The sequence below is a fragment of the Nicotiana tabacum genome, chromosome 7, assembly GCF_000715075.1.
Source record: "Nicotiana tabacum cultivar K326 chromosome 7, ASM71507v2, whole genome shotgun sequence".
NCBI classification, from domain to species: domain Eukaryota; kingdom Viridiplantae; phylum Streptophyta; class Magnoliopsida; order Solanales; family Solanaceae; genus Nicotiana; species Nicotiana tabacum.
The window spans coordinates 143,134,859-143,162,718 of NC_134086.1; the positions used below are offsets into that span (position 1 = coordinate 143,134,859).

At 37.3% G+C, this 27,860-nt stretch overlaps 2 protein-coding genes across 8 annotated transcripts; both read right to left on the minus strand.

The window, feature by feature from the left end:
- Positions 1-1,069: 1,069 nt before the first annotated feature.
- LOC107772952 (uncharacterized) lies at positions 1,070-6,304 on the minus strand. 5 transcript variants are annotated; one of them, XM_016592418.2, is made up of 7 exons: positions 5,680-6,304; positions 4,372-4,431; positions 4,082-4,291; positions 3,025-3,104; positions 2,833-2,930; positions 1,631-1,755; positions 1,070-1,544 (listed from the first exon to the last, which is right to left on the minus strand). In XM_016592418.2, the coding sequence occupies exons 1-7, from the start codon at positions 6,196-6,198 to the stop codon at positions 1,395-1,397; spliced, it is 1,242 nt and encodes a 413-aa protein (XP_016447904.1). In that variant the 5' UTR covers positions 6,199-6,304; the 3' UTR covers positions 1,070-1,394. The 5 variants fall into 5 exon arrangements, with proteins under 5 accessions (XP_016447904.1, XP_016447924.1, XP_016447910.1 ...); XM_016592438.2 differs by having other exon boundaries at positions 4,082-4,163; positions 4,292-4,431; XM_016592424.2 differs by having other exon boundaries at positions 3,025-3,143; positions 4,082-4,163; positions 4,292-4,431; positions 5,680-6,302.
- A 1,444-nt stretch (positions 6,305-7,748) lies between these two features.
- LOC107772945 (DNA-directed RNA polymerase V subunit 1) lies at positions 7,749-27,851 on the minus strand. Of its 3 annotated transcripts, none has more exons than XM_075217795.1 (19): positions 27,576-27,851; positions 26,867-27,068; positions 26,409-26,535; positions 26,072-26,187; positions 25,334-25,387; positions 23,491-23,655; positions 22,917-23,075; positions 22,670-22,825; positions 20,011-21,744; positions 19,733-19,908; positions 18,194-18,269; positions 17,983-18,107; positions 16,597-16,754; positions 15,829-16,103; positions 14,968-15,141; positions 14,723-14,863; positions 10,716-12,661; positions 9,637-9,751; positions 7,749-8,227 (listed from the first exon to the last, which is right to left on the minus strand). In XM_075217795.1, the coding sequence occupies exons 2-19, from the start codon at positions 26,945-26,947 to the stop codon at positions 8,018-8,020; spliced, it is 5,988 nt and encodes a 1,995-aa protein (XP_075073896.1). In that variant the 5' UTR covers positions 26,948-27,068; positions 27,576-27,851; the 3' UTR covers positions 7,749-8,017. The 3 variants fall into 3 exon arrangements, with proteins under 3 accessions (XP_075073896.1, XP_075073895.1, XP_075073898.1); XM_075217794.1 differs by having other exon boundaries at positions 26,867-26,964; positions 27,576-27,835; XM_075217797.1 differs by having other exon boundaries at positions 26,867-26,960; positions 27,576-27,783.
- Between the last annotated feature and the right edge of the window lie 9 nt (positions 27,852-27,860).

Here is a 27,860-nt window from a genome sequence, read left to right on the forward strand (position 1 = left end):
TTATTGTAATGTAATTTATAAATATTTCTTAAAAAATTTCATAATTTTATTTTTTAACGTATTATTTCAAGATTGGACTTGACACTCTCGGATGATAAATAAATTTTATAGCCCATAAATGTAGTAACTCAAACAAAGTTAAAATCAATACTAATGGTAACAAAAAAAATTCAATTCAACGCTAGGAATGACGATAGTGTTGGATATCTAGTTTTTTAGTTTTACATTAATTTATAATCAAAATGTATAACTTAGTTTATCTTTTTCTTTAGTGTTTAGTTTGATTTATGCAATTTTATTATCTTTGTTATTAAATACTTTAGTATAATACTATGACTTATCTCATATTATTGTATTATTTTCTTGAAAAATATATTATATAATTGTATCGTACTAAGATTAAAGAAATATTTGGAGCACAAGTTACATGTTTGGGAAAAACTGAAAACCCGAAAAAATCGAAAAACCAGAGAAAAACCGAGATTGAAAAACCCCGACTTTGTTGGTTTCATTTTGTTTATAGATTTAAAAATCTTGGTAATGCAAAAATTCAAGCCAACCCGACCTTTGTACACCCCTACTCATATGTAATGTTTGAACGGGTGGATTAACTGTTAATTCCTCCGTTCCTTCTACTATGCCATCACAAATTTAACGACAAAATGCACAAGTTGTTATAAGGTGTGATCCTGTCAGAGAAACTTTGCACGATTCTCTTAATTGAATTTGAAAACAAATAAAAGTTTACCAAAGTGCTGATTTAGCAAAGAATTAGCTGCAACTAGAAGGCTATTTGAGTTCCTTTTTTCCTTCTCAGTAGGAGAATATCTCAGCCATTCTTTTACAAAAATAAGGATGGAAAAGCAAGTTCATGAAACAGCATCATAACAGAGACTATCATAAGCAACACAATCATGCCCTTAAACTCAGTAATAACGAATTAAAAATACTTATATTAATGAAGCTAGACTTAAAAGAAACAATTGATAACAGATGAGGATTCTGGTATACCCTGTTTATGCTCTGTAAGTCGGAACAATTAACAAGAAGAGCTTACTAGAGAAGCTTATTAGCAAGAAAAGTTTCTGCTTGATATTTGTCATCAGTCATCACAAACATATTATTCCATGAAGCATTCTATTCTTTCATTGGTTAATTGGAATTGTTAAGCGTATTTTTATGGGTTAAGGGACAATAGCATTCTCCTATATACACATGACTATGGATTTTTTGTTACATTTAACCTATTCTAAGATACATTACTTCCTGGTATACAGTTTTCTACAGAGGATCGGTTCTATCTTTAGATCCTTAGGAGGGCAGATTCCACAAGTTTCACTTGTCCACACTTCAAGTACACCTGAACCTGCTTATTGAACGCGATGTTACAAGCATTACCAGGGCTCAGAGTTGTTGCGCAGGAAACTTCTGTTATCTGAGGGGGGAGACCAACCTTCCTCCATCAAGATGAGGTTAAGACGAATAATTAATTTCTCCAAAGCTTCTTCCTCCTCCACATTATCAATCAAACCAAACGATTCCTTCTGTACAAAGAAAATCTGCAAAGTTAGTCAATGATAGAAATGAAAACGAAACCAAACTAAGAGTCACTAAGCAGGATGAGAACTACCTTCCTATCCTGGTATAATGTAAGGTACTGGAGTGCTTCCTTATAAAATCCACAATGGTAGAGCAGAACACCATAATCCCTCAATTCCGTAGGATCGGTTTGCAAGAGGATAAGATGTTCACATGCTGCCAAGAGAATTAATGATCATAACAGGCAAAGATAGACCAGACAAATTGTAAGGCTACAACAGCAAGTCAACTTAGTAATAAAATTCCTCTGGGAATCATATCAGAAGAAAAGCACATAAACTTCAAACTGAATTGACATAGCCAGATTGGGAAGCGTTTTATATCACTGCACGGAGGAATCTAAACGTCCCTGAAGATTATTTTTGAAAAACCTATGAAATGTACGAGTTGAGTCAGAAATAACTGTCTTCAAGCCTACTTTTAGACCATGATGGTTTCTAAAAAACGATGCCTTTGTACCCTCCAACACCTTTTGGAAGAAACAAGCAAATAAAAGTGTGGGTCTCTTCATGCAGGGGAAGTTCCACAGATGAAAGTTCATCTGGATTTTTTTACTTGTCAAAAACCTCTTAAGTGCTTATCTAACCTAGTCATTGATTCTTCTTTTTTTAAAGTTATTATTATAAGGAACCCAGTGATTAATCTTCTAAGTCAGGTAGGATTTAAATACTAATTAACCGAAGTTCCCCCAGGAACATCACTCATTAAACAGAATCAATTTCTCTCGCTTCAGGTGCAACCTAGTCTCCAAACAATAGACTCTCTTTTAAGATGTAATGAAAATAAGGAAAAAAAAAGGGGAAAAAAGGTGTAATCAAGATAATCCTACCCTTCTCTTGATATTGTGCAGCCAAATATGGCACATTGAGTAAATTTGAACCTACTCCTAACTACTGTATCCAATTATTTCTCATCAACTAGAAACCAACATTATAACAAAAAACTGATATTCCATCAGTAACTTTTGACAGAGCATCCTAAGCTGCCTTATTTATCAAGTAACATGTTCTTACAAAATTCTGACCCTTCATTTCTGTCCAAACAATCACTGTCTATTGAACTTTTCAGACATAAAATGAACAGCCGGGTTTATTGGAATGTCATGAAATGTACAATAATTACTTATCAAAATTGAGATATATAATGATTATGCCTTAATGGAACCAACAACAATTCATAAAAGTATAACAGTACTTTTTCATGCGAAAGAGGGAAACGGTCAAATGCACATACCAGAGAGTGCACGTCTCATGTCCCCAAATCGAACACTGGTCCAAACACCACGCTGTAGCCTATGCAGAGAAGCCTTGATAGATGCAAGCTCGAATGCACTGCATGCAGATGATATAAAAAGGATGGGTAAACAAGTGTAGTATTATCTAGTGAAAGGGAATTTAAGGATGGATTGTGCAACTGCTTAAAGACCTTTCTTCAGAATCATTGGCACTTTCAGAACAGTTGGCAGCTCGTGCTGCTCTCAGGAAAGGACTCTTAGTATGATCGAGCTGAAATGGCCAGAAAGCATCCTTCAAATCTTTTAGCATCTATATACAGACATGGAGCAACTATAAGCAGAATTTAGCAAAAAAGCACATCAGACTTCTAGTTAATTCAATTGACAGTCAGATGGAGAGCTTTTCAAGATATGACAGCAAGAAAGTGTAAATGTAATGAAGGCACAATTTAATAAAGAGGATTAGCCGATTAGTTGTATCGTTCAAAATTAGCTTTAGCAGGTTTCTCTTCAGAATATCCTCTCAGATTCTGGAAACGGAACAAATCAGTGCAGTTGCAGTATACCTCTTTCATAAGCAAATTAGATCAGTACTGTCCCAAATGGGGCCCAGCCTTGGCACAAAAGGTGCCAACAGCATAAAAGCCAAGCAACCAAAAAACACCCAGCTAATAAGGGTATGATACAGTGAAAGTGATATTTACCTCTTTCAATCAGTTACACACTCTGGTCAAATAACTAATTAGTAAAGTTGTAGAATTTATATATGGAAAAATTAGCCATCTCTAAAGAAATGTTGACTGAAGTAAATTAGAAAAAAAACAGCTTTGTAACTTCTCCTCTCTCATATAAAAGGTTACAAATTATTGGGACTTGAAATGAACCTGACTTTAGCTTAAAAGACATTACCAAAAGACAGTGTCAGCGATGACAACTTGAACTGAACTAAGAGTAAAGAGGCAGCATTTCTAAAACGGGAAGGAGAATTTTGAAGACTCTAAATGTTCTGGTCTCTTAGATGTCGTCAGGGAGCATTCTTAGACAATGAACTATTTATGGTCCTCTATAATTTCAGGGAGCATTCCTAGATATTTCTCCATAACTTTCCAAACTTTCAGAGAATCTAATAAGAATGGAATGCAGAACACTTATCGAAAGAATACATTAGAACACCCATTTAATATATGATAAGTCAATGAAAGAAAATCAGATGGAAATAGATTCGATCACTCTCACAGCAAAATTTACCTCCACTAGCAACGACTGCGTAGTCATGACATGTGATTGATCAGACTCTTTCATTTTTTGTTTGCAGTAGCCTCGAGGAGAGCTAAAAGAATCATGAGGGAAAAAAACCTCAATATCAAAACTTAAAAGGCCCCACAGGCGAAGCATCTTCAATATCTCTGAGTATATAAGGGAAAGTAGTGAAGCAGAACCGAAGCGATGTGTTAAAACCTGAAGTTAAGCAAAAATGTTGGTTTAACATGAAGGCTATAGTTTGTAGCCACGATAAACAGATAGAGAAAGGGGCACACTGGGTGAAGATAAAGAGCCCGGGGCTCTGATTGATTCCTCTCACCAGTCCTTCGGAAACCCTGTGAATTGAAATGTCAGGATTTTTGAAGATAATTTCGATCATACAAGGAAATAAGACCGGCCATAAACTTAAAACAACCAAATAGTACCTCCTACTCACAAATTAAGGAAAAACATACAAGCAGATACAATTTATAGTTGAATACGAACGGGGTTTCGCATTAACACAATTAAATATGCCATCAAATACATGTTCCCCTCATGAAATATTGTGCTGCAGTCAGATCCAATAATACCTGTCAGCCTCAGTCATGAAAATGGAACTTCTTCAGCGTGTAACCATTTTGCAGTTGTATTTAGATGCATGGTGGAACAGGTTGTGTATCTGATCCCTGTAGGATTCATCTGCATGCCCTTTTTCAAGTAAAATGAAAAAAAAATCAAAATTTTCCAATTCTTCGTGATAATTCCATTCTTTCCCTCTGCCAAGTTGTATTTATTTCACTATGTATGTCTTCTAGTAATGGGGTATGTTCCCTTCCCACTGACTGAAAGCAAAGGGTAGGCAGAGAAGGTAATTCCCTAGGAAAGCCATCTTTTTTAAGTATTTCACAAATGATCCACCTTTCCAGCTTTTGTAATAATGGGAAAGGGTGAAAAGGGAACCTAAGTATCGAATTCAACCAGCTAAACCTCAAGGCCAAAGATCACAATTGATAGCAATCAATTTAAATTGAAAATTGCTTGGAACTCCAACCAACTTCTTACTCCCTCACCTCTCTTAAAGAAATATCAAGCAACGTATCGGCTCTCAAATCACTATTGTAAAAAACAAGTTCAGTGTAACTCAGTAATTATGGCCATTCATGGCAATAGGGTGCACAATTTTGAATTAGAAACTTTCCACACGATTGGGAAAAAGCTTTCAATTGCATGACATCAGCCAACAACGAGAACCACAACATCCGTCAGGAATTTAACAACGATACATCCTACGGAAAGAATGCCTTTTTATGGGTAAGAATGCTCCTTAGGCTAAAAAAATATCTATTCTCCCACTTGAACTGAACATTCAATGTGCAATAACACATCTCATTCTCCTGTCCTTAAAATCCCCTAAATTAACTTATTAACGCTTTAAATTCCAACTTTTTAAAGGTACATGGAGTATGTAAGCTTCTTTCTTCATATCTAAGATACAACATAAGGCATTCAAGCAGTATATAAATGATCATTGAGTAAGCATTCATTTCCAAACAGATATAGCGAAGAAGAAACATGATAAAATCAAAATACTCCAAAATTACCTTATTAACGTACAAGTACGTTTCTAAACAGTGAATAAAGTGTTCTGGAGAGGATTTAAAGGAAGAGCTATAGTGCGAGCAGTATTCCATAGAAAGATGATCCAATCTCTCAAGGAAATCAGCGACAGGGAGTGGGACAGAGGAGTGTGAAATGAGGGAATCATCTTCCGCCGCTATATGAAGAGCGGCTTGCCCTAAATCAACCCCTCTGTTTATGCAAATACTGGTTCCTCTCTCTATATCCGATAGTTTTCGAATTTGAGAGCAGAAACCTTCTCTTGATATACGGGCATGGGTTGTATTGACACCAAACGCGTCCAGAGCATCGTGAAGCACAAATTTGAGGTCATTTTGCGAAGACCCCGGGCCCGGGCTTTGAGGTGTAAATTGAGAATTACTGCAATGTATGATAAAGGCAGGAACAGAGGAGCAGGTGCTAGTGTTGGAAGATGGGAATTTGAAGAATCCAGAGGGATAGGAATAGGCTCCACAAAGCCATGGACAAGCCAAACCACTCATAGCTTCCCCACCTTCTCTCTTTTACGCAGAGCTTCTTCTTCCTCTAAAATTAATGTTCATATCCTCCTGACTTGAAAAATACAATATTTACGAGAAATATCTGCTTATAGCGGTCCACATGCTTTTCCCGTTTAACATATTATATAAAAGCACTTTTTCGAGCCAGTTTTCGGACTGGTCATTCAAAAATAGTCAGCGTTTATCAAGTCAATGAAAAATTGCCACTATTTTGCTGCAATAGAGACCGGTCCAACATAATATACTGGAGTTCGGTGCACCTGTGTATGAACTTCTAGCATATTATGTTGGACCGGTATACTTTGTCGTCTCCAGTATAATATACATCGATGCTCCAAACTCCAGTATATTATGCTGGACCGGTATATTATACTGGAACTTCAGTATATTATGTTGGAGTATTTTTCCGGATTTTGAACAATGTTTTCGTTCAGATTTATCTTTACATGAAAAGTGGCTAAATTTCGATTACTTTTGAAACTGTAACTATTTATAAATGACCATTTGTAAATCTGGTTATTTTTGAATTTCTCCCTTTTTTGCAGAGTGGTGTTTTTCTTCTTTTTTTTCCGGAAGAGAAAAGAAACAAAGAAGTCCATGCGTATACTGACTCATCATTTGTTTTTTGTTTAGTCTTAATTGGATTTGTAACATTAATTATTCTGATATCATAGAAAAACTCACTAGCATTCAGAGTTAAGAGATGTATGTATCGAATTATATTAGTTTATTGAATTAAGTGATAAATTAATGTAAAAATTACATATGAGTAATTGACAATGAAAAAGTGATAAAGTCTACGTAAAATTCACATGTTATGCCCATAGCCATATTAATTTGGTGTATAGTAAAAAAGATTTCCCTAATAGGATCATACATCGAGCACAACTTCATAATGTTAAAGTGTGACGTACAAACTCAAATGCAAGTCAACAAGCCACTAAATATTATGTAAAAAAACTCTAATAATAGTGTCATATTAGCGAAAACTTTTTTAACAAAATAAGCTGTTGTAGTATAGTATTCCCATTTGTTACGAGGGCGACCTGGCATCGATCTCACGCAGCGACTGTTGGCTTATTTATTGAACCAATCTGACTTCCAGGACTACTCAGATATTACCTGGCAGCTTCTCGTAAAAGACGTCGCCTATTTCTTTGAGAACTTTATTTGGAAACTCTATTTTTACAGTCAATATATTAGAAACATTGACGGTCTCTGCTCTAGCATTGAAATATCTCCAACACAACAATATGTTCAAAGACATTTCTGCACTTAGGGGGTTTTCAAACAAAATAAAATCTGCACAGTTTAACTTTTTGATTTACATCAGGTTGTTGCTTCTTCTATAGTCAGATGAAAGAAGCATACAAATTTCATCTGCATGTCTTCACATTTTACCAGCACAATTTTCTACAGGGTGTAACGATTCTCGTTACTAGCTCCAGCAAATGCCATGATTGAGACGAAAGGAAAAGAAGAAAACTACTGAGACTAAAATGCGGAAGAAGACACGGAACGGAATAACGAAATAAAGAGAAAAAGCTAAAGCTTTCAATCATTCATCGATGCTAGTGTGCTGGTGGTTTACAAAGGTGAATAGGCTAACAGCTCTTTAGCTACCAAACAGCCTTGAAAAGGACTTTACTGAAAATTCTATAAGTTAGGGACTAAACTATATACACAAGAACTTCTAACTGCCAACTTTGCCAACATGCACGTTTCCTTTAGCTCATTGTCTTGCCATCAATTATACAAAGCAACTAAGTTAACTGTACAAATATCTGAACTCAAGAGAAGGTCAACCAACTGATGGAGATGGAGATGCATTTCTAGTGTTGCGAGGTTGAGGCTTTTTGAAATACTTGCCATTGAAAGTCTCAGCCTTATCAGGATACTTTGACCTGACGAAGTTCTCCAGACATTTCCGGGTGGAGAAATCTTGCTTGGCACCATCAGTAGAAACAACGTAGAAGCATCTACTGTCCTGGAACTCGGTATGTTTGCTAACCTGTTTACACAGGTTAAATCTTAGCCCAGTTAAACTGAAACCTAAAGGTCGTCAATGCTCACTGTAAATATAGCGCGTGTAACATAAGAACACAACTAAAATTATGCAAGAAACAAGACCAACACAAAATTCATGGCCCCTGATAACAAGTAGCTCAACAATGTGAGTTCTGTAACAGAGTAACAGCTAACACCCATCCTCATTTATTCAAGAACGCATTCAAACCAAAGTGAAGACATTATCTTCCTTCTCAAGTTGTCGCAAGGGAACAAATGAAAGCCATTTGTATTGGTGCTTATAAAAATAAAGTTCGCATAGATGCAGAAGATAATGTGATTTAAACACTTCCACTGTAATTTCCTTTCATTGAATTAACTGGTCGGATAATGGAATAAACTGCTCTCCTAGAAGCAAATGACATATATAGGGCAGGGGAGCACTCGACAAGTAGGACCCAGGTGCATTTGACCTGGGGAGTAGAAGAAAGAAGCAAAGTATATGCTTCTATGTTGTCTCTAATCTGCATTGGAGAGGTTATCCAATCATGAAAAGTGGAGAGGGTCAAAAATTCCTCAAGTCTAATGACAACAAAGTGGAGAGTTTCAAAAATTCCTCAAGCAGTACTCAAGCAGTAATGACTAACTGAAACTAAGTCTAACGGTGACCAAGAAAAAACTTAAGTCCAATTGCAAAACTATCACAAGGTTGTCAGTTTCTTCAGACCAACTGTTACAACTTCCAGCACTGAAAGCAGCAAAATAATGCAAACAATGGCAACATAATGACTTAGCATTATCCACTTGGCTGAAAATAATGCTATCACCTCTTAAAATTAGATAATATAGGATCAATTGGAATATGATGGGCTGACCGCCACAGGTATCAATACTAATGTACAACTTGAAGAAAGCTGTAGAAAACACCATTATACCCCGATGCTCACACTAGCTTGATTACAATGGGAGCAATTTAATTATCAACTCTATAGTCCTTTCACTATATCTTTTCTTGCCTTTCCTAACATCTTTAACCCCACATTTCTCTGTAAAATTAATGAACTGTCTTTAACAAGTAAAAGGGCAATCCGGTACACAAAGTAACCCGCGTTCACACAGGGTAAAGGACGCACCCCAAGTGGGAGTGATGTAGGCAGCCTAACCTGATAGAAGCATTAGTGGCTAATTCCAACGGCACAAACCCGTGACCTAACATAACAGTCCAGAGTAGAATATGGTCCAGAGTTGGACCGTTGCTCCAAGGCTCCACTTTGAACAATGTAAAGAAGAAAAAAATACTGTTGCTCTAAACCTTGGTACTAACTGTCTAGAGTAGAATATGGTCCAGAGTAAAATATCTTAAAAGCATCATTTAAATACTGTAGGTTTAAAAATAGTGGCAGAGTCACTTACCGTGATATAATCAAGACCAGCTCCCATCTTGACAGCTTTATCGGGATGGTAATTGAGAACAGTGTCAATGATATATGACTGGTCATCAGCAGATAATGGGTCGCCATCATTGTACCTTCACGAAGAAAATGTAACCAGAAAATGTTACAAGGGGGAAAACAGACCATTTAAGCAGAAGGAAGGGGAAGAGTATTAGCTTTTCATTATTGACTAGCAGAGCAAATAATGGATGTCATTTTTTGTGACATCCTGAATATGTACCAATTCTATTTGTAATGCTAGGCCTTTTTCGACATTAACAAAAGTTCCATCAGAAGATGTCTGATTCCATCTGCTTTGCCCCATTATTGGATGGAAACGAAATTGACTTTTTCCTTATCCACGACTTTATCCTCCCTCTCACTAAAACTAATCCAAACTCAAAATGACACCACTCTCTTTTTCCTTTCTCTCTTTCTATCCAAAACATCCGTCAGCATTTTCTTTTCCTGTAAACTCATCACTTGACCCTACCGAGGGTAGTTGTGATCCCTTGTTTTCCATTAACAGTAAGGCAACTGCTAACAAAATATAATATGGGGAAAACATATGCAGATTGAATAAAAAATTGTTCAAATTCTTCAATCTGTGACCTGTCTATAGGTGCTTGGAACCTTTTTTTTTGTTTTTTTTCCTGTTGAGAGCAGTAGGTGCAGAGTACTTGATATGGTAGACTACAAACAATTTGTAAATCCAATAGCAGCCAGTTTTCAGCAGAAAAAATAAGAGGGAACAGCACCCAAGGGTGTAGCCTAGTGGTCAATGAGTGGGTCGAGAACCATGAGGTCTCAAGTTCAAATCCCAGTGGAGGCAAAAACACTAGGTGATTTCTTCTCATGTATCCAAGCCTTGGTGGACGGACAGAGTCATCCTGACCTGCGCTGGTGGGTGGTAGCAGCTACCCAACCAAGGTGATAAATTTAAAAAAAAAAAAAAATTAATCGGAAATGAGACTCAATTTCTCTGCTGGAATTAACATTTTCATCATGTAGCAGTTGTCACAAATGTATATAGTCAATGCAGAGATATATAGAACTTACCCTGTCTGATGCATTATTCTTCTGATATTCAGCATAATAGGATCAACATTTGAAAGTATGTCTTGTTCCTCTTCTGTGAATATATCCATCCTTTGCCTTGTTGCTGTAAAATTCCCACCTCTATTGGAGTCATCAGCTGATCTTGCAGGCCGGTTGCCCTTCCACTCTCCACCACTAGAAGAGCCCCAACCTCGTGAATTATCCCTAAAATCTCCTCTTGTATTACGTCTGCGCTGACCCCACTGAGGTTGCTTATCATTCTCTTCAATGCCAACCTTCTGAGAATTCCAACCACCAACTGTTGAAGAATTCCAACCACCAACTTTTGTAGCGTCATCACGAGTTGGTTCATTTAACTGTTCATCTCCACTTATACTAGAGCTCCCTCCATTAACTAACTGGTCAACCCTTCTATTGCCTTCAGCAGCCGCTGAACCAAATCCACCACCTTTAGTAGTTTTTCCCCAAGATGACTCAGAATTTGACTGTTTAGGCCCGTCCAAAGAACCACCATCTTTTTCCACCTTTTTACCCCATGAGGACCAAGATCCTGACTGCTCCCCATTCCCAGACTGGTGAGGCTTATCCTCGGGTTCATCAACCTTTTTCCCCCAAGAAGACCCACCATCTTTCTCCACCTTTTTCCCCGAAGAAGCCCCACCATCTTCTTTCACCTGTTTCCCCCATGAGGACCAAGATCCTGACTGTTCTCCTTTCCCAGATGGTCGAGGGGTATTCTCAGATTCAACCTTTTCTCCCCAAGAAGAACCACCATCTTTTTCCACCTTTTTCCCCCAAGAAGAAACACCATCGTTTTCCCCTTTTTTCCCCCAAGAAGAAACACCATCTTTTTCAACCTTTTTCCCCCACGAGGACAAAGATTCTGACTTCTCTTCCTTCCAAGACTGGTGGCTATGATTTTCTGCTTGCTCAACCTTTTTACCCCAGGAACCACCATCTTTTTCCACCTTTTTCCCCCAAGAAGAAACACCATCATTTTCCACTTTTTTCCCCCAAGAAGAAACACCATCTTTTTCCACCTTTTTCCCCCATGAGGACAAAGATTCTGACTTCTCTTCCTTCCCAGACTGGTGGCTATGATTTTCTGCTTCCTCAACCTTTTTCCCCCAAGAAGAACCCCCATCAATTTCCACCTTTTTCCCCCAAGACGAACCACCATCAATTTCCACCTTTTTCCCCCAAGAAGAATCGCCATCTTTCTCCACCTTTTTCCCCCATGAGGACAAAGATCCTGACTTCTCATCTTTCCCAGATTGGGGATTATGACTTTCCATTTCCTCAACCTTTTTACCCCACGAACCAGTATCTTTTTCCACTTTTTTCCCCCAGGAGGACAAAGATCCTGACTGCTCCTCATTCCCAGACTGGCTATTCCCAGCTTCATCAACCTTTTTTCCCCATGCTGACCATGACCCTGACTGCGCTGTATTCCCGGATTGCTGAGGATTACTGTCTACTTCCTTAGCCTTTCCTCCCCAGGCAGACCATGATTCTAGCTGCTCTCCGTTCCCAGATTGACGAGGATTATTCTCAGCGTCATCAACCTTTCTGCCCCAAGAAGACCAGGAATCTGACTGATTGACAGCCTTTTCAGCGCCATTTTGGGTTTTAGCCATATCCCAGCTACCACCAGATTTGACATTCTCAGATGATGCCTTTTCCCATGCAGAGCCACTAAGCTTTCCTTCATCTAAGTTTTCATTTTCTATACCATTATCAAATTCAGCTCTATCTTCAAAAGTGGGCTTATCTGAACCAGAGTCCCGATCAGGAGACAGGTATAATCCCATATCTTCGTCTTCCACCTCCAGTTCTTCAACTTCCGCACCAAGACAACTGGTACCTTCTACTTCTTGAGCAGAGCTGCTCCTCACCAAGTGCAGGAAGCTATAAACATCATGTGCATCCGGTATATTCAATTCAACCTTGCACAAAAAAGACTTTCACATGTTAGCCTCAAGGCCCTTAAACCAAAAAAATGTGCAACTTCGACAATAGATATTCAGCTGCTTATCAAACAAAAGAACTTAAGTGCATAGACCATTAAACTACGCCCAAAATTGGATGCGTTGGATGAAAATACACGTGCTAGTTGTAGCTGGTTAAGAATTCAGCTTAATGGTACAGGTCAAGAAAGCTATTTATGACAACTACAGAACCTTTAACCAAGTAAAATGTAATCAACCTGCTTGAAACACAAATTTGTAATTAATGGCTGCTGAGAATACAACAATTAAAACTACCATTTCAACATAATGGCTCCTGGTCTACCAAAAAAGTCAAATGCGTTGCGCTGGATTTTACAGTTGTCCAAATTTGAATTAAATTTTTTACATAGTATTTCACTGTTTAAATAATACATCATAATCTGTATAGAGCAGTCAACTAATTCTTTGAGGATCATCACATGTCACAAGAGAGGGTTGCTCAAGTGGTAAGCACCCTCCACTTCCAACCACAAAGGTTGTGGGTTCGAGTCCCCAAGGGAGCAAAGTGGGGAGCTCTTGGGGAGGGATAAATAAAAGGATCACTCACATGTTTCACTAAATATCTTATTACATGAATTGTCCAGACATGAGAAAATAAGTTTCTTATGCATGAGCTAGCATACATGCAATACATTGAGTCACTCATATTTTTATTGATCGATGAGGTGTCTACTTTACTTCTGGTATAAGACAGAATGTGTTTGCTTCCATTTCAAGGTCACAAGAAATAGCAGCCTTCCAGTCTACTACAACATGCTACCACAAAAATGGAACTTAGCCAAGGACAGAGATCAGATAACAGTGTCAAAACTCTCTGGTTGTTTGAGGCACATAGGTCCCCAATTTTTTATATTTACACAAAGAAAAAGAAAAAATGCATTCAAATTTCCAAGTCCTGGGAAAAGTTGCTTCCATAGTTGTCCAACCTTTCCATCTTATGTTCTTTTACCTTAATAAAACCACCTTTGCATGGAATGGGAAAATCATATTGCACCGCTAATCTACTACTCCATGCATTTTTTGCACAAGTTTCAAGGTTATTTATGTCTTCTCTTCCTTGAGGTTACATAGTTTGTCACAGATAATTATCGAAAAGATGGTTCAGTGATTTGAATCTTCTAACATTATAAAAACATAAGATCAAGCCATCTAGGAAAAGCAAATGCATTTCTTTGGCACGAAGTATAAGTTAGTATTAGACCATTTTTACTCCACATATTTGTTATCATACATGTATTGGATAAACTAGGATAAAGGTGCACAGGTTACACTTGGATACATAGTACATACGTAATTATTCTTCCTGGAGTTTTAGTTTTTACAGTGGCATGAACCCATTTAGACAACTCAATCATTAAAGGAAAGAATAACCACACACTTCTTGCATCCTTGGTTACATTCTTGGTTCTCGCATGGTGAACTTATCTCAAAAAGATCATAGTGGACGACTGTAAACATCAAAGCATAAATTTCATCATCCTAAAAAAGAATACATGTTCACCAAAACATTGAACTGTCAACCTCTAGCCAGATACTCTCTCCATTACATAACATTTGTGCTAGTTTGATCGGCATGACTATCAAGAGAAGAACTGAATGTGTTAATTGAGTTATTTGTTGTTGGAGGGGGCAATGGTGGGTTCAATTTTTGACTTCTGTATCTGGAGTAATAGAGGTTATATTGTATTCAAACTAGGAAAAATTATTACTGTAGAACTGGAAAACAGGTGTTCCAAAATATAAGATGCAAACATAATAGAGCAATAATTAGAGAAAAGTGATGTCACACAGCTAAAGATTCGTCAGAGCATGCAATGATCTGTAAATTAATATAACTCCATTCGGCCAATTAATGAAAGAACGAGACATAACAATATAGAGAAATGGCTGTATCTGAAGAGCATATATCAACCAATCGCATGACCCAATCAAATCAAAAGCCAATATAACGCATTCTTATACCAAATAACTATTAAGATGTTACAGCAAAAGACGTACATTTTTTGTGTTCCAGATAACTTCAAAAGGAGATCCTGTACCAACTGCCACATGTTTTCCCCAGGAGCAAGAAGCCACAATGCTTGACAAAGAATCAACATGGCACTTTTCAGCAGCCCTCTCAAAGCATTTTCTTGGGGTCTAAGAAAGATAATAAAATAGGACTCTCATTAAAAAGATAGCTCACAGGGAAAGTAGTCAATGTAAAATGTTGTAGAGAACAGAAGAAAACTAATGCCGCTTACAAATAACGTTGCTTCCGTAAATGGTATCTGCATGTTTAATGATCGAGACAATGCTTTTATTCCACCAGCATTAAAACCAATCAGATTTCCTGCGCAAGTCATGCTATTAGCCAACAGAACTAGGTGGTCTTTGAGAACACCCTTTGTGACCATTGTAACTGACGTCGATAGGCGCTGCAAAACAAACCATATTGTAAGCACTTCGAGTAACTGACGTCGATAAACTTTAGGAAGGAAAAGTTGATCACCAAAATGTTTAAGATTAAATTGTAGCTGAACCAATCACCATAGACATGTCAGGAAGTCCACAGATATTGTGGATAGATCAGATTTATAATTACTACTCAAAAATCCTATCTCTCCCGGAAAGGATATCTTTCAAGTTTCAAGGCTCATCAAGTGTATAGACTGAAAGAAACCTCAGATGTTTTGGTGGAGTCTCACCTCCAACCCACTTGCTGAAGACCAGATGTTTGCTTAGTCTTTTTTGTCCAAACAGTCCTATGTAAATAGTTCTACTGTCTTTTTAGATTTTTTGAGCTCCCTCACTCTAGACTAGCCTCTTTAAGGTATATTTTTTGGTTATTGGCTAGCTCCCAGATCCTATCATAACATCTTGTAAATGGATCTAGCATCTCTATTTTTGCAATCACTGCATCTGCTTGATGCCTTTCAATGAAGCAACTCTATCAACCAAAAAAAAAGGGTCAACAAGGGGCTTTACAAATAGGTCTGTTTTCAGAGACGTGATGTGAGAAGGCCACGATGTTTGTTTATGAGAATGCCCTGGGGTACGTGTGTGGCTACCCACAGAGCATTACCCGCACAATAGAAAGAAATTCAAGGCATTTAATGGTGCACCTTAACAGCTTGCTCAAAGGCACAAGAAATTCCAATCAGTTCTTGGACTTGCTTTATTGCATATGGGATGGAGCGCCTAGTGTCTATCAAATGGATGAAAGGAAGACAGGAATCCATGAGAATCCTCCATGCATCTCCTCTTTGCTTAACAGCTTCTTTTTCGAGAACAATATCCAGAGCTAATTCACCACTTTGACTCTTGGACGGGTTCCTAATCCAAGTCATTGTGTCAGGAGAAACCCAAACTATATTTGCACTTGAAACCCTTGGATCACCTGTCCATTATGGGTGTACCTTGTTAGAATCAAGCATTCATTTCCAAGAAAAACCATGGTATAATAAATTGAAATTCTTCGCAACTGCAGTTATCCTAGGAAGCCATAACAGAAAATGCATATATGTGTATAGTACTTAAATGTGATATACTGTAACACCTTAAGATGACATCAATAAGAATAGAGAGACCCTGAGAATTTTTTACCTTTATTCATGACAAAACAACCATCATTCTTCACATTTATACTAATAAGCCAGCGCAATTATCCAGTTCTCCGTTTTAACTAATAAACCAGTTCAACACAAACAGGTTTGGAACCTTGGTCCAACCTATACTATCAACCTTCTCCTTTTTCTCCTTCCATGACAAAACTCAATTTAAAGAGAAAATTTAACAGTACACTAGATGTAAAAACTGGATTGGATTTATACTCAAAATGACCATGCGCACACTCAAATACCGTGAAACATGTTCAGTTAATCCAAAACTACCTTTGATAACTGTATCCAACAGAATTGGGCATATCATATCAGCAAGAATGTGAGAAACCCTCTCTAAGTGATCGTCACTCGCATCTGGCCAAGAGAACCTCAAGCATGGTGTGTTCAAACACTTGCTTCCAGAATTGTAGCAAAACGAACAAAATGCACTGCATAACATAAAAAATCATAATGATGCAAATGTTTTGTAAGCGCATAGGATTTATTTTGCACACAAAGCAATAACTAAAGATGGGTAATAAGATAACAATACAGCAGTTGATTAATCTCTTGAATTGATAAAGATGCAAGGTAGATAGAAGAGTAAAAGAGATCAGGAATCGCAGCACAAAGACTTGCAGGCTGATTTCTGTGACAAAATTAATGAAACAAGAAAGGCAAGAAGGCATCCTTAGGATGAGGTCCATAAAGATGGATACATACTAACAATAGCTCATGCAAGGGATACTAGTTATTGATGCCAATTTATCTACAAATGGTTCTTTCAATGAAACAGTCGCTTTTTTAGTGGCAAGATTAGGAGTAAGTGTTAAAAAAACCTTTAGTTTTAGAGAACCCCTAATTTGCCGAAAAAACTATAAGCAAAGTAATATTGAAATGACTTGGACTACAATTACCTAATAGAGCAAAATCGTTCCAGAGGATTCATTTAGCCAATCCTAACATTATTTGGGCCTGAGCTTATTTATTATAGAAATTTCCACATAAACGATGAATAGTCTTCTAGGATATGTAAAGAGATGAATTGCATTTCAAGTCCACGAATGAAGAGCCACGCATCTGCCTGACATATAGAAATAGATTCGGGATGAAATGGACCCAAGGAGAGAAGAACGCATATAAAGGTTCATATAGCTGAAGCCTAGCAGTTTCGGATTGAGGCACAGTTAATTGCTTGACATAGGTGTAGGACACTATTTTAAAAATATTAAACCGATCAGAGTCCTTCATCACTTTAATATTGACCTTGTAGCATTTAAGCATAAAAGTACAACAGTTGGTGCAACATGCGGACAATTCCTCATGCATGACTATCAAGTCTCTCAGTCGGACAATAAGTGAATTTAAACATATTCAGGTAAATAGGATGAGTTGAAAACAAGGTGCATGCCATGTTTACAGTTCCACAGATGATAGGACCTGTAGTAGTAAAACGAATAAAGAGCTGCTAAGATTTCCGCTCTAGAGATGCATACACATATAACAGTCTTTATATCACATACTGTCACTAAAGTTAAACCGTCCACATAATCATAAGGTGCATATAGAATCTGGTCTGTGATGCTAAAAACTTAAAAAATTTAACAACATACCGATTGATAAAACAGCAAGATCAGTAAGTCATATTGAAGCAATAAGAAAAAAATAGTGTTTGACCTCGCTGACAAAACTATTCTCTTGAAAAGATTGCCAATCTTTTTTCTCCTCTGGAATGAACTGATATTTTCTTGGCATCTTTCAAGAACCTCAAGAACACTGATTCCCAGATTTTCCAGCTGTCCCTGTTAACCCAAACAGAAGCATCAATGACGAAATAGTTCACGGAAAAAATACTCCAAAGCTTGTAAGTTCGAAAACTAGGTAGAACCTGGTTGAGAGTAATATGACCAACGAGGCCAGTCCCTGTTTCAGAATTCTCATATCCTGCTTGTTGCCCTCCATATCTACAAGAAAGAAGCAGTAAGATCACCGACTAAGAGGGTGTTTGGATTGGTTTTATAAAAAGTAGCTTTTAAGCTAAAAGCCAAAAGCCATAAGTTGGTAATACCCAACTTTTGGCTTTTGGCTTACTTTTATACTTTTTATGCCTACAAGTAAGTGCCTTTAAGCACTTTTTATCTTTGCCAAACACCACACATGCTAAAAAAGTGCTTAAAAGCCAATTAGCACGTAAAATAAGCCAATCCAAACACCCTCTTAAATAATTAGATTATTTTCTTTTTACCTCTTCACAGAGGTCGCTACTATATCTTATAGTATATTGGATATGTATAAGTTAAACTGAGATACAATAGTGCAAACTTCGAATCTAAATTTTATCAACAATCAACAGGTTTTAGCATGACACTTGAGATGTAAAAGCTTGAGTATCTTTATAATGAAAGCAATGAACTATATGTGCAAGAAGTGCTGCTATAAAATTGAGGTAAAACAAATAACTGACTCAAAATGATGATAATGGAACTAACGTGCTTGATAGTTTATGAACAGAAAAGCTGTTCATGTCTAATAATTTGGGAAAAACTGCCAGATCTTTATCATGAGAAGAAAAAGTACTTGAAATCATTCCTATTCTGAAGATTGTCGCCACCTTGCAGCAGTTGCATTAGCTCTCTTCGATTTCAAGGGAGTGAAAAAAGTCTTCTGTACATATTAGAGGAACCTTTTCGTTCTTTCACACTTTTTGAGAACCTTCGACATTTCAGTAAGCATAAATGATGGGTGCTATTTGCAGATAATCATGTTTTCTATGACGATTTTCTACTTTCTGGATAAATCTTATGCCGAATTTTCCAGTTTAATCAAGAGCATTTGTCACTATATCCCAAACTTAAAAATAAGAAAGAAACTCTTCACTTTCATGTAGTACCAGAAATACCACTTGGCAGCAAAAGAAAATGGAGTTCAAAAATTTATAAACAAGAAAAGACAACTGCAGGCATCAGAGAATAGCAGCAAAAGTTCAACTGAAAATTTGCAGAACCTCGCCAAGGCGTCTAATGAAATAGATATTTAACTGTGAAACCAGTGTAATGCAATTCCATTAGACCAGGAAAAATGTTTTTTGATGCAGTGACTAAGTTGGCTACAATCTGGTCGGAGTATAATCATTGTCTTCCCCTACCCCCATCAAACTAACTTCCATGGTTCTAATCTCAACTTCTATAAATTATTGGCAAAATGACCTAACAACCCCCTAAACTCACTAGATTTCAACGCCAGCCTACTAATTTTTATTTTTTTCCCATTGAGATTCAGGTCTCAAGTCCAATGACGCACCTGTTCCACAAGCCTCATGTGTCAGATTTCAACAGTGTACTTTTGTTTTGGGCAGATAGTAGGTACACACACACTATTAGAAGACAAGAAAGTGGTAGCATAAAAAATGAAAGATTAGGGTGCTTACTCTATCAAGAACTCATCAGCAGCATCCTTAAGACATACTTTACTCAAATGATTCTTGATGAGGTACGCTGCTTTTTCTCTGCAGCACCCTCTACGGCACCCACAATCATTCAGATAAAGGATTACCCGACGGTCAGAAACATCATTCTTGAAGCTCACTCCACAAAGCAGTATCTCCTGAAATAAGAAAAAGGGGTTGGGGGACACAGTTAGGTGAGTGCATATAAAGTAGCTGGTCAGAAGTAAGTGTCAGAAAAGGACTTGTATTTGAAGCACTACCTTCATCATCTCCCAGGAGGAATTGCTGCTCGGAGAGGAATCAAGAACTGCTTTGTATGCGGGATTGGACATAGCAGTTGCAGCCAACACTCCAACAGGATCACCAGCACCAAATTCACTTGGGAAATTTGACCCACCACTAGCTCCATACTCAAATTGAATAATGGAATTGCTGGAGACATTCCGAACAGTCCCATCATAGCAAATTAGCACATCACGGAGGATGGCCATCAAGTTCTTGAACAAAGTCCCAGGTTCGGTCAATCCCCTTGTGGAGCGGACAATCACTTCTCTACTAGAGATCGAATGAATCATCTCCTGATAAGGGTCCAACCCATAGAACAGACAGCTTCCAACCAACCCAAATTCCTCCGAAGGGTTACTACCAGCAGAAGGATACTTCTTCTGAAACAGTCGAGCCATGTCATTTACCAATGTTTTAGAGTAAAATTTTCCTCTGTCGGATATTTGCATGCCTAAAAACCCAATTTGTTGAACCACCTTATTAAGGGCAGATTCACTCTTGGAATCAATTAGAACACCAATGCCAGATGACTTGTGCACAAAGTCAATAACTGGAAGTTTCTCATTACGCAAGTGATGTTCTAATTGTACTTCCACAGACTCATTATAGGATGACCGCAAGTGATGCAACAACTTGGACATGCACTGAACTCTTTCCTGGATACCATCCCTAACAGCCTTTGACGTGTAAAAATCTCGGAGACTAACACTAAAACCTTCTGTGCACAGATTCTCCATTAATAGAGGCTGTAAAGAATTGAAAAACTTCAGCACATCATTTGGCCCCTTCATAAAATAGATAGATGTGATAACATCATTCAGAATGGATGAAAGCAAGTCCTTGTTGTACTCGATCCCCAAGAACTGACTTTTCCCAATTGTATGTGTCTCCCCACAACTATCAAGGCCATCAGGTAAGGCAGTCCCCAAGATCTGTAAGGCAGTCCACATGGTACCTGATTTACGAACATCTACTAGTGCAGGATCAGGTAAGGCCATCTGAAGAAACATTGCTAACTGTTGGGCAGCTTCTCTATCGAAGAAATACTTTGAGAACATTAACTTCAATGACAGCAATGAGTCAGTGGCAAGCTGCAAATTGAAGTTACCAGTGTGTGAACTCAGTAACTGTTTCCCTACAGAGAAGAGCTCCACAACCTCTGCTTTGGCAGCAAGGGACTGAGGGTAAAACAAATGAATGCAGTCCCCATCAAAATCAGCACTAAGGGGACCACATATGAGGGGGTTGATCTTTACAGTGTGATCATCATGGACATACACTGATAAGGCTTGGAGGGAGTGCTTGTGTGTTGTGGGTGGCCTATTAACGAAAACGGTATCACCATCCATTATCCTCCTGTGCACTATTTGTCCAGGTCGTAGAAATGTGTGCCCCTTTGACCCTTCTCTCAAAGAGTAAGTACTTGACCCATCTTTATAGGTTAAACAAAGCTTTTCATCCACCAACTTCTGTAAGTATGCCATATTGTGCTGACTTACTGTCTCCTCAAAAGTAATTTTCTGAGCAATTTCACATGGCAAACCAATCTCACCCACCCCTTTATATGGGTCACCAGTTATGACACTTCGAGACGAGAAACCAGACCCCTTCCTGATAAACAAGGTCTTCATCTTCTCCAACCAGGCTTTAGTGGTGGTATCAGCTGCTTCCTTGTTTGTTCCAAAACGTTTATCAACGTCACGAGATGCCTAGCATTGAGAATGGACATCAAATTATATTCTTGAATTAAATATCAAAGAACTAAAGTTTCTGGGTTCTGTTCAAACCCAGAAATTCTCTGTTTTTCTACATTCCCTGATTCACTGAGAAAATAGATTTTTCATCCTAAATTACGTACTATTCAGAAAATTCACCAAATTTTCAGTCCCGTTTGAAATCAGATAAAGGCTGCATTCCTGTTGTCCAACTGCAAAACAAGGTCAAGGCCTTTTACCCAAGAATCTATTACTGCCCCCTCCCCCCCTCCCTCTCCCTCCCCCAAAAAAAAAAAAGAAAAAAACTCCCTCTCCTACAAGGTCAAGGCAACTCATATCGACCCCTGCAACACTGTTGGAGTGCACTGTCCAGTTTAAGACAGAACCATCTTCATTTTTTCTCATCATTTCCTTCCATGTTACATGGAGCCGACAATTTATATTCAGTAAAGTATACTGAGGAACTTCTTTGAGTGGACATGATATTTCTTAAATTGTTTGGTAACAAAAATACTCCACTAGCTACAGTGAACAAACTCTCAAAGGTATAAAAGCAAACAGAGAAACAGAAAACGTTTGATGATTTCTTCAGATATGAAACAGAGCAATTTGAAGAAACTCATCATTGACTTTTCTGTTTGTTTAGAAATGCAAATTAGTCAAGTCTCATAGATGCAGACACTTAATATATACTCAGGAATTTAAAAAGGAACAGCAAACAGAAACAGTCGAACACTCAAAGCACAAAGTGGTGTGGTAACTATTTGTTAGAAATTGCAAATGCAACAAACTTCTTCCAAATAAGTGGTGTCGTAATAGTGGAAGCCTCACCAATAAAATCACAAAGCAATCTAACAGTTAAACAGATGGGGAAATTAGAATCGTTGTTCAAATCCAACAATAAAAGCAGTCTTAGTACCTTGCCTGTCCCCCTAAACTGGAGATACTGGACAACTGATGCTTGTAAATCATTGGCTTCAACTTCATGAGCCTCAAAATTAGGTATACCAGATCTTGAACTTTTAATTATGTCAATCTGCCTCAGTACCTTCCTGAGCATTGTTATAGAATGATCCTGAAAAAGCAACATAAAATTATGACAACTTGCAACTTGACGTAGAAAAGAGAATACCAACAACATATAAGATTCTATTTATGTGTCTTACCGAAGACATGATATTATTCCCATCAGATATATCAGGCACAGACAAACAGTTGGGAGGCACTGGTAAGTATTGCAGGATGTATCCATCCTGTGGGAAATAGCCTTTTGCTGACAGCTTTTTCCTAGTATCTTCATGAATTCTTCTCAGGATTGTAAGAACCTAAAATCGTGTGTGATAACAAAAACAAGAGAAAGCAAGTTAAACTAAGATATCTATTAGCCAGAGCAAAATACTGATTTTGCAATGTAAAATAATATCAATTCAATGGAATTAATTGATGAACCAGAACGCAAACTCCCAGACATTTATTTTATGATAGGTACAACATAGAAAAAGCAACCAATATCAGAAGGGCAACATAGAAAAAGCAACCAATATCAAATACGTCAACCACTAGAGATAGACCAAGAGGCACCAAATGTATACTAACTTTTACGAGCATCTCAAGAAGCAAACAAAGACATTAATCCAATTCAATTCAGCTTATTACAGAAGTTAACACTTTATAAGCTGATTTTCTTCAGTCCCTAATTGTTAAATTGCATGGTAATTCTGCAGCGACTGAGAAGCTAACCTCAGAAGGAAGCAAAGGTCTAGAATAACCGTCACCGTAGCGGTAGCCATATTTCTCCAAGAAGTTCCAGTCCGGAAGATTTGCAGCATTTTTTGGAACTTTCAGTTCCAAATAGGAAGCACCATCTGAGGTTTTACCCTCGTTTATTGAGATTTGTACGACATCCTACATCATATCAAATATATTAAATCCATAAGTCACTTTATTCAAGAAGTAAAGTTCAGCTTCTGCTTATGAATTCAATAAGAAAAATTACTACAAATTTAAACAGACTCCAGCTTATAAATATCCATAGTCAAATAAAGTGCTCAGTATCTTTCAGTTTAGGACTATGGCTAAGCAACAAAGCATGAGCTCCTTCTCTTTTAGTACCTACAGAGAATCTCTTCTTAACAGGTTGTCGGTAAGACAACACAGTTTGGATAAACACTTGAAGCTTTTCCTCGAAGAACCTCCTGGTAAACAAAATCAATAAATACAAACAGATACCAACTATCTCCTTTTGCTATGAATAACTATTGATAGAATTGACATTAGCACATAACTCGATGAACAGTTTAGCAGACAGGTGAACGTGCAAGAAATTGTCAGTTCAATCAGTTTATCATATTCACGAATCTCCAGAAGAAGGAATATCCCGTTTGATTTTCATCAAAATGTCATGAACTAAACATGGTGATTTCCTCGCCACACAAAACAATAAGTACATGTCTGCTCATATACCGCTATACGTGTTGAACTATGTGGCTTAAATATGACGTTCCAATTTTAGGGTATTGATCTACTTAATCTAACCAAAACTATACAAGAAATAACGAAACGATGCCAATTGATAGTTAAATATTGCATCAATAAAGTGTTAACAGTGTTAGACACCTCACCTTCTTTCTGCCCTTCGCCCAATCCTCCTCCCCACTGGTTTTTATTTTGTTTTTCCTGCCTGTTATGCCCCTTCTGTGGGTAAGGGTGGGGATAAGGAAGAAAAGCCTCTTCTTCAAAACTTCATTCATTTTTATTCTCTTTTTTTTTTATCAGACTTTCATTTTTGTTAAAGGAAAGACAGGAAAAGGACCACCACTTTGTGCCCCCGACAAGATAACTTCATTACCTCGTTGAAAGAAGTCAAAGAACTAGATCATACTCAGATATAAAAATCTCATATACAGCAATCTCAACTCTGCACATACTTTTCTATGATTCATTTACTTTTTATGGCATACAACAAATGAATTTCAAGGACTCTTCCACAGAAAGCTCAAAGAGCTTCCTCAATAAAAAACTAAAAAAGTCATCACTGTCAACACGGGTTTAGTCACCCTTACAAAGAAAAATCATTGTTCCATGCAGGTGCCTATGAAAACTTGTATTACTAACTAAGAGGCAGAGGGACAAGCAAAAAAGGTTGGTTGAAGCACACTACTTCTATGAAGCATGACAAATAAATGACACTACAAACCCAGTTAAAGGGCACAAAACCGTGATACACTCCAAGTGATAGAGGGTCTTATTGAGAGCCTATGTAGTCCATATAATAATTCCTATCAGGTCGATCTATAACAATGCTGCTGTTGGTTGGTTCTTAGAATTTCCAATTTATAACCGATGAAAAAAGGAAAGGAATTATATATATTTAAAAAAAAAAAAAGGAAACCATGCAAATCAAAACATAGACAAGGAAAAGAACAAAACCTGACCTTGCTAGTTTAATATAAGAATATGAATAACTGAGTTTACAACACATAAGAAACTCTGAAGAGTTTAGAGGCACATAAATGCCGATACTCAACAGCAATATTTTTTTTATTAGCAACTAAACATAATTGCACGGCAGCAAGATACTCACCTCACAACATGAGGGCAACATTCGTTCAAGAACACCAACATGCTTGACCTGAACCTGAGTATTTATCCCAATAAAGGTTAGAAGATCGCACAGAGAGCACTTTCACACCAAATTTAAATTATTTTACATCTCTGCAGAGAACAAGCCAAAACTCATGCACTAAGCACCTTCCAAGTACAAGTCCATGAAAATTGTCAATTCAACTTCCGAAGCCTTAGATGAGGAAAAGGAACAATTTAGGTCTATAAAATTGGACTACATTCGCAACAAATTACAGAATTAGCAACTCGACTCAATGGGAATCGAAGATATCAACCACTTAACCTACCAAAAATAGTTTAGCTATTTATAAGCTTCAGCTTAAATAATACTCTTTGTCGAGTTAGTATCAGATTTTTTTTTTCATTTTGAGAACTACCAGAGTTAATATCTGACAGTCAGTAACCTCAACAAAATCATCATTTGGCAGCATTAAAGAAAATTGATCTAAAAAGGGCCCAGAAAGATTAGCAAAAATGGCCACATTATGTTTGTTAAAATAACAAGTCCAAATGTAGGGTCCGACATATCACCAGTAACATTGTGATGTTTGCTTATATATTGACTAACAGCAACAAAAATAATTCTAAAGAAAAACAGTTTCAATGCTACTGATGTTAAACTTCCTCATGTATGATCTTTGAAACAAAAATAATTTTTTTTTTATCATAAGATGGAGAACTTAATAAGATCCAATACCTTTCTGTTTTTCATCTTTAAACACTTCAAGCAAAGCAGGCTTAGCATCTTTTTCAACTCACTGACATGGTCAGGGTGATAAATAGGAATGGGCAACTCAATGTATCCAAAATGACCTGAAACGGAAAATTGAGGTTACTTGACCCTTCAGAAGAGGCGATCAGCAATTGCATATAATTCCAATTACGCATTAAGCCAGCATTTGGCCCCTGTCAACTTCTCGACTTCACTGATTTATCGACATACGCATACCATATTACACTCCACTTGCACCTTAGCATTACCTCTATGTTTTGAAGAAATAATAGAAGTGAAATAGATGAAAATGTTATAGTACCTTCACATTGTCCAGGCTCTGCAGTACCACAGGATTCACATCTGCCAGCTTCGAGAGGCAGACCAAGAAAAGGGTTGAGAAGTAAGCTGGGATGGGTAATGGGGCAATCACTAATAGAGGATTTACACTGCCAGAAACAAGAAAAATTAGGAATTCATAACCGATACAGCATAAAAAAACATTAGCCAACTCAGAAACTTAATTGTAAGGGTAACTGGTTTCATAGTTGAACTAAGAACATTCAGTACAATTACTTGAAAAGTTGAGAAAATAACAAAATATTTTTTCTTTAAATAAGTAAGAATATTACAGGAATCATTCATCAACATTACTTCAGAAAGCCTTAAATGCACCAGTTTAATTTTTTTTTAAAAAGCATTTATGGACTAAGGCCGGTACTTTTTTCTTGAGAACCTTGTAACAAACATAACATTAAAACTGCATAAACTTGTACTTACTATTTCCTGTGGTGTCGCCAAACCGAACGTGATACCGCTAATAGTTCCATCCGCTACTTTAGATGACGAACTTTCCTCCATGTTTTTATCCACCCTAGCTGAAAAGAAAAGTTTAAAAATCACTAGGTCCCCAGAACTGCAGCTAAAGCTACATAGGAGGATCTACTCTGACCACCATTTTGGGTAAATTTTCAACTTCCACCTAAAGAAAAATAGTCAATGTAAGACAACTCTAAATCAGATTCATAAATTGACTTTTTTGTTAATCTTTTAGACGTGACATTATTTCATAAATTGATTAACATGCATCAAAACCTAAAGGTGAAGAGAAGAATGTCAAAAAAATTCTCTACTGCTTATATCCAACCAACAGCATAATTGCACAAATAATTCTAAGCAGATTCCACATGCAACAGAAAAAAAAAAAAGCAAAACACAACCAAGAATCAAACCCTAGGAAAAACCCAAAACCCTAGTTTTAGCTACCAAACAGCGCGAACCTAACAAGACAGAACAGGGTTAATCTTTCAACAAGGAATATGTCAACAAACCCCAATTTAATACACCGCAAAAAAAAAAAAAAACATAATAAAGCAATTTCTAAAATGCAAATAAACAAAAATACCCTTTTCAACAAGTGGGTAATGCAAAAGAAGCACTACCATTGAAATTTTCAGCAAAAATTGTACGAAAAGAAAAGAATGCATACCGAATTTGTACTAAATGTTCTTCTTGTTTTCTCCTATTTACGTTTTACCGGAGTTTAGGGAAATTCCTAAGTCACATTCAGGTCTGGGCGTAGTAGTAGGAAGAAGAGGAAGAGCGGACAAAATGAGGAGGGTTTTAGTACTCAAGCATGCAGACTACAGACTACACTCTTTTAGTGTGTGATTTGGATGCTCCGCTCTTCTAAATCTAATTGGGAAAAAAGAGAAGACCAGGACATTAAAATTGGGGTTGGACCGATATGTTTGTACTATGTGATATACTGATT

Excerpts from the sequence above, each read along its gene's own strand:
- LOC107772952 (XM_016592414.2), bottom strand. The coding sequence starts at position 6,198 with ATGAGTGGTTTGGCTTGTCCATGGCTTTGTGGAGCCTATTCCTATCCC. Across the intron at positions 4,432-5,679 it reads CGTACTTGTACGTTAATAAG|GGTTTCCGAAGGACTGGTGA; the intron begins GTAATTTTGGAG and ends TTCAATTCACAG. Across the intron at positions 1,756-2,832 it reads CATGAGACGTGCACTCTCTG|CATGTGAACATCTTATCCTC; the intron begins GTATGTGCATTT and ends TTCTCTTGGCAG.
- LOC107772945 (XM_075217795.1), bottom strand. The coding sequence starts at position 26,947 with ATGGAGGAAAGTTCGTCATCTAAAGTAGCGGATGGAACTATTAGCGGT. Across the intron at positions 26,188-26,408 it reads AGAGCCTGGACAATGTGAAG|GTCATTTTGGATACATTGAG; the intron begins GTACTATAACAT and ends TTTCCGTTTCAG. Across the intron at positions 16,755-17,982 it reads AGAATAGTTTTGTCAGCGAG|TGCATTTTGTTCGTTTTGCT; the intron begins GTCAAACACTAT and ends TATGTTATGCAG.